Genomic DNA, 6,000 nt, shown 5'->3' with positions numbered 1-6,000 from the left:
GTGCTGCTTTTGAGGCAATTTCACTTGAAGATACATTCACTATAGCTGTGTATGAAATTGAGGAATTTTCTGCATTTTATTTAAAATTTTAGTGAAAAATACATTCTAAAATTGTACTAGAACCCTAAGTGTGAAAGAAATTATGCTAAGCTCCAATTCTTGGGTCAAATATGCTAAAAAACATGAAATTATGCTACATTTGGTAGCACTGGATGACGCCAACTAGCGGCAGCTGGCGGAAACAGTTTTGTTTACAAACATCATATGGTCGGGGGTCGGAAACTGGTTTTTTGGTTGAAAAACAGATACAAGTTATGAAATTTAGTGGCGAAATCCGATTATGTCGAGTTCTAATACGGTCGTGAACCGGGTCTCTACTGTATATATATATATATATATATATATATATATATATATATATATATATATATATATATATATATATATATATATATATATTACACACGGGGATGCGTACCAGACAACCCCCCCTGAATAGTTAGAACCTGCGAATGGTTGGAACCCCTATAAAAACGCTGAACAGCCTATTTTGTTAGTTAAAACTCAAGAAAAACCCACTAAAAATGTTTATACTTGATTTTTTTAATAGTTTTATCACAAAATGTGCATTTTATGATGAAATTGATAAAAAAACCCAGGAATTTGTGGATATTTCTCATACAAAAATACCGTGAATATGCGAATTTTCCGCAAATAATGCGGGGAAACATTCCCGAGAGAAATCCGCAAATGCGTGAGTCCGCAAATCCTGGGGTCAACTGTTTATCCCAATCATTTGAAGTAAATGATGGGAGACTACAATGTCTATTTCATAACAATTACCAAAAGAAAAACAGTACCTCTTGACAGAGAGAGAGATGTAATCTTTCCCTGTAGAGACACTTCACTTGCCGACTGTTCTGTTCTAGTGTCCCAAAACCTTATCTTTTTGTCAAAATGACCGGATATTATTGTTGTTGCTGCACTGTCAGATGGCACTAAATCATTGCAACTTGATCCAGCAAAAATAGTTCGTATACCTGGGAAGAGAAAAACAAATTTTTGTAGCCCTGCTGTATGCCTGAGAGTACTACTATATATATAAAATTCAGGTAAAGAAAAGAAAAGTACTTGGTTTTGGTATAAAGAATGAATCCAAAATTTGAAAAATCTAGCATTACTAAAATGAGATTACAGGTCATTATCTGACAAGAAGTCAGAGGACCAGTCATGATTTAAAAGATTTAGCTGGTACTAGCATGGTAAAGAGACTCACATGCACGACTGCGAAGGTCCCAGATTTTGAGCGTACGGTCATGAGATCCTGTCACTACTCTGGACGATTCTGACAAAAACTTTGCTGCCATGACCTTTCCCGAATGGCCAGTGAGGGTGTGCTGTAAACAGACAATAATGTACCAATGGTTACTTTCTTATTATGAACGAACGACATGTAACTTAGTACTGAAATACTACATTTCTAAGTAATTTATATTTCTCTTAGGTAAACAAACCAAAGCCTTTTGATAATTTGAAATATACTTCAATGTAGCTGGGATGTTCGTTGAACTTGGTAACTAAGTAATTAACTGGCAGTAAAGGGGGTGAATGGGGGAATACCCCACACTCATCAACCAATATTGGCCACTTTTGTTTTGACTACAGTGAACAAACGTGGCAGTTGAGATGGGTTTAACTATATAATAGGTTATGGTTTGTATACCTAAGAAAATCACAAATTATTTTTAAAATTTGGTACTTCTCCCTGTGGGAATACAAACCTTTGCCTTTTATGACAAGATATTTACCCATTAGGTAGAATAGTCCCTGTCAACTGACTGCAGCTGATCACCCAGAACTGTTATTCTCCTGTTTCTGCATCCAATCAAGGGCTGTCATAATTCCCTCTTGGTTTGCTAAGAAGATTGGCCAAAGCAGTAGGCCCTGGGCTAGAATATCCTTGATTATGGGATGGTACTCAAGTATGGAAGACACATCCGAGAACCACAAAATCCCCTGAAAGGTAATTCCAGGTGAAAGGAAGTTCAAACCCAAATTTGATCTAGCAAGTAGTTCTACCTATGCTCCAGACGCCCTTGTTAAAAGGGATAGTGGAGGGAGCCAGATCTTAGACACTAAGCAAAGCAAAGATTGGATGCTCGAAGTGGAGGCACCTAAATATAGCCTGAACCAGCTTCTTCTTCAGCCCAAATACTGATCTAGAATGGAAATAGCATAGAGAGTGGGTCCAGTCACTGTATTCATCCCCCAGTACTTATATTATGCTTATGTACTTGGGAGAGATACTAGTCTGTCTAGGCAGAGCTGGGTACCTTCACCACCTGTAGAGCAACCACCACAGTTCCAAAAATGCCTGGGGACCTGTGGGCAATTTTCCTCTGGTAGAATGAGAAAATGGATTCCTACAATACAGACACCTGCTCTCTTTGCCCTGACGCCCTGCAAAGATCATCCAAAAGGGCTAAGGTTAGTCCCATGCCCTGACTTCGTGTATCCTCAAATAAGCTCAGAGGATGATGTTCTCCCGAAAGAAGTCATAAGCTTGTTGGGTACTTCACAAAGCAAGAGAGGGACATCCTACAAAACTTGCCCTGTTATTATTTATCAGCTAATTTAACACAGATTTAACTTTTATCCTTTTGTTCCACTTTGTCAGAAGGATGTAGGAGGGTGTTCTCTTAGAACAAAAACCCAGGAGAACTCCACTGGCTTGGTAACAAAGTGTAAACACATAAGTCTAAGATGACATTCAGGTGGGAACTTGATAATCATCTGTAGAGCTCACTTTGGTTTTAAAGTTTCAAAAGCAATAGCATTAAAATAAACAAGAATAGGAAAACCCTAGCTCTCCCAGACAGTTACATGCAAGTGCATGTTTCTTGAAACTTACTAAGCATGAAATTATTTCCTATTGTTGACTACTGGGTAACTTCTGCCGATCCATCTAAAGAGAGTTTGCAGCACAAGTACTCAACAACTGAAGTTCAGACACCTAACTCCAATTGCAGTGATTCCCTAACTCAAGAGAAGTGCCTGTGAAAACTTGGAGACTGGTTCCTTACAACTTCTAGCACCTTTCTCTATTGTCTCTGTAAACCCTGAGGAAAAGATGGCAAGGCAAGCAACCCCAGAAATGAAGCAGCAGAAATAATGGGATAGTTACACAGCAATCTTCCTTAATCATTCTTTCCTTTTCCTCCTCTCAGCCATGGTTTGAGGAGGAAGGAACAGATAAAAATGTCATCCTTTCCTCCCTAAAAGAGCAAGGGCTGAGATACTTGTCTGGATTTAGCGAAGTTAATTTCTTTCCAACCCAAGAACCTGAAGGCCTGACCACACCCAAAGGTTTGGCTGTAGATCACTTTGCTGCCAGTAAGGGTTGAATAACTAATGAGTAGTGGATGAATAGAGAATGAGGGATTCCCACTCTGAATTCCACCAATGACTGTTATCTCTACAACAGAAGTGCTATGGAGTCTCTAATCTGGGATATCTTTTTCTTGCCTTTAGGAAAGAAAGAGAGAATGGTAGTGTTAGACAATAATGCTGGAGAGGAAAGAGAATCTGTGATTCTTTCCTGCCCCTAATTCACATCTGACTTTCCTTACTTAATAACAAACAGATTATGATTTCTGTATCTGTTGTGGAAAAAGCCATGATTGATGTCATACAAGAATCTTGCACGAAATGGGTGGGAACTCTCTGGCCCACAGATTGTAAGGCTAATCTGATACAAAACACCAAAAACAGAATGCAACCACAGCAGTTGAAACAGTTGCTTTGTCCCCCAAGTAAATCTTCAAACCTCTACTAGTATGTTCATGACAGAACTGACATTCTTACTTCTTCAAGAATTTCAGACTCACCAACAATCCAATGATCTACTTGTTAAGGACATTGACATATATTTTCTCACATAAGGATATTGACATATATTTTCTCACAGTAATGATTCAAGCTAACACAATTTCAGGGTAGAAAATGCATAAACTTCTGTTTGATCAGTCAAAATCAAAATTAAAGAAGCAAATTTGTGTGAGTGGAACATGACTCAACTGCATCGACTATCTCCTGCTTAACATCACATAAAACTACACTTCAGAGGTCCAGTAAGTCTTTGTATGATGAAGCCTATGTACAAATCAACAGCAGGAATAACAACTACCCAAACTTCCAGGGACCATATCACATAAAAGATCATCCATGTCTGTCTAACAAAACTATGCAAACTGATTCTCCAAGCACTCAAAGTACTACAAATAGTCTGATGAACGTATGCATAATGAAGGGATGATACAACGTGAGCTCAACCACCCTTACCTAGAAAAGTAATAGAGACTCCATGTGGATGACAGATTCAAGGTCAACAAACTCTCCCTATGCTTGGGGAGTTAATGAACTATGGTTCATAACATTAATAGACTATCTAAGATTCCAAGTAGCACCTGTTTTCCACGCTAAGAGAAAGGATCACAATACATAATCGTCTTTTATGGGGGAATTGATGAATTGGCTACACTTGACAACATTCTCAAGGGTTGCATGAGAGAGAGAGAGAGAGAGAGAGAGAGAGAGAGAGAGAGAGAGAGAGAGAGAGAGAGAGAGAGAGCAGCTGGTTGTTTTGTCTGTTGTCTTGTTGGTTGTTTGTGTTCGTCAGAAGCAATAGGAAGGGTCTTGGATGTTTTGTGTATTTAATATATTGCATTTTTATGTTTATTATTATTGTTAAGATAGTATGGGGAAGGTTTATGCCTTTTTTTTTCATTTTGAGAGAGAGGGTGTGAATGATAAATGTGTGGTTGACGAATGAACTGCTTGTTTGGCAGGCATTTTGGCTCATTGAGTGACTCAGTCGCCGAGCATTTGGAGTTAGTCAGGAGCAGTCGTCTGTGTGCATTTTCATAGTTTTTGGGTATTCAGTAATCGAGTTCTGTCATGCTTGTGTCCATCTGTGTTTGTCGAATTGGTACGCGATTTGTCGCTTCAGATGTTTGTAAATTGGTGTGTAGTCTTGTTGCTTGTTTGGTGTTTTTTTGTGTTAGTATTCAGTAGTTTGTTGGTGACAGTTGGTTTGGTGTTTGGCAGTTTGCTAGTAGCTGTGGAGTTTGTTTTTCGACGGCCATACCACGTTGAAAGCGCAGCTTCTCACCCTGATTGTAACAAGTTTCCTGGTGAGTAAATGTGTTTGATATTGTGTTTTTTGGCTTTGCTGAACCAAGTGTCCTTTTAGTAATTAAAGTAATGTAAAGGGAAAAGTGTGGCAAGGGGGAAATTTGTAAGCCAGGATTAATTAATGTAAATGTGGGGAGATCCCACCACATAATATTTTTGGCGCACAAACAGGGACTGCTGGTGTTGCTGTAAAAGGACGACTGGGACAGCGAGGTCGTTATGACTTTTGGAGAGGTAAAGATGGAAGGGTTGGACAAGCTGAAAAGGTAAAGATGGAAGGGATGGACAAGATTAGAAGGCTTAGGGAGGAACTGCAGTCAGCGAGGGAAGTTAGGGAAAGGGTGGAAGTGGAGAATGAGAGGCTGAGGATTGAGTGTGAGTAGCAAAAGTGGGAGTTTGAAGAGTTGCGAGGGATGATGGGGAGTGTAGAAGAGGAATGAAAGAGGAAGTGAAAGGGGCTAAAGAGCGAATGATTGAGGAAATGGATGAGAAGCTGGAGTTGGTGATGATTGCTGGGTAGAAAATGTTTAGGGGACTTCTGGGAGAGGGGGCTGTTGGAGGTAGGCTTCCTGGGTCTGGTGACGGGCTTGACGCGATGAAGAAGGTGAGAGGGCGAGTGGATGAGAGTACGAGTGAAGAGGGGGATGTGTTTGTGATAAGTGAGGAAAAGAAGAGAAAGACACAGGACAAGGATAGAACTGAGGACAAGGGTAAGAGGGAAGAATAAGACTATAAAGGGAAGAAGATTGGTAAGGATGACAGACAGGATGAGACAAGGACTGAGGACGTTGTGAAAGGGGCTGAGAG

General features: G+C 39.8%; 1 protein-coding gene across 1 annotated transcript in view; it reads right to left on the bottom strand.

Annotated features, from left to right (window-relative positions):
- Positions 1-6,000, bottom strand: part of LOC135222596 (autophagy-related protein 16-like) — a gene marked incomplete in the record, with an annotated part of 256,503 nt that overhangs the window by 54,741 nt on the left and 195,762 nt on the right. The window contains 2 exon segments of the mRNA XM_064260686.1: positions 861-1,040; positions 1,277-1,397. Of these exon segments, the coding sequence (XP_064116756.1) occupies positions 861-1,040; positions 1,277-1,397 (301 nt within the window).

Source organism: Macrobrachium nipponense, chromosome 8 (assembly GCF_015104395.2).
Source record: "Macrobrachium nipponense isolate FS-2020 chromosome 8, ASM1510439v2, whole genome shotgun sequence".
In the NCBI taxonomy this organism is placed as follows: domain Eukaryota; kingdom Metazoa; phylum Arthropoda; class Malacostraca; order Decapoda; family Palaemonidae; genus Macrobrachium; species Macrobrachium nipponense.
Note: the sequence above shows the minus strand (reverse complement) of the source record. Positions and strands in the feature narration are given on the sequence as shown.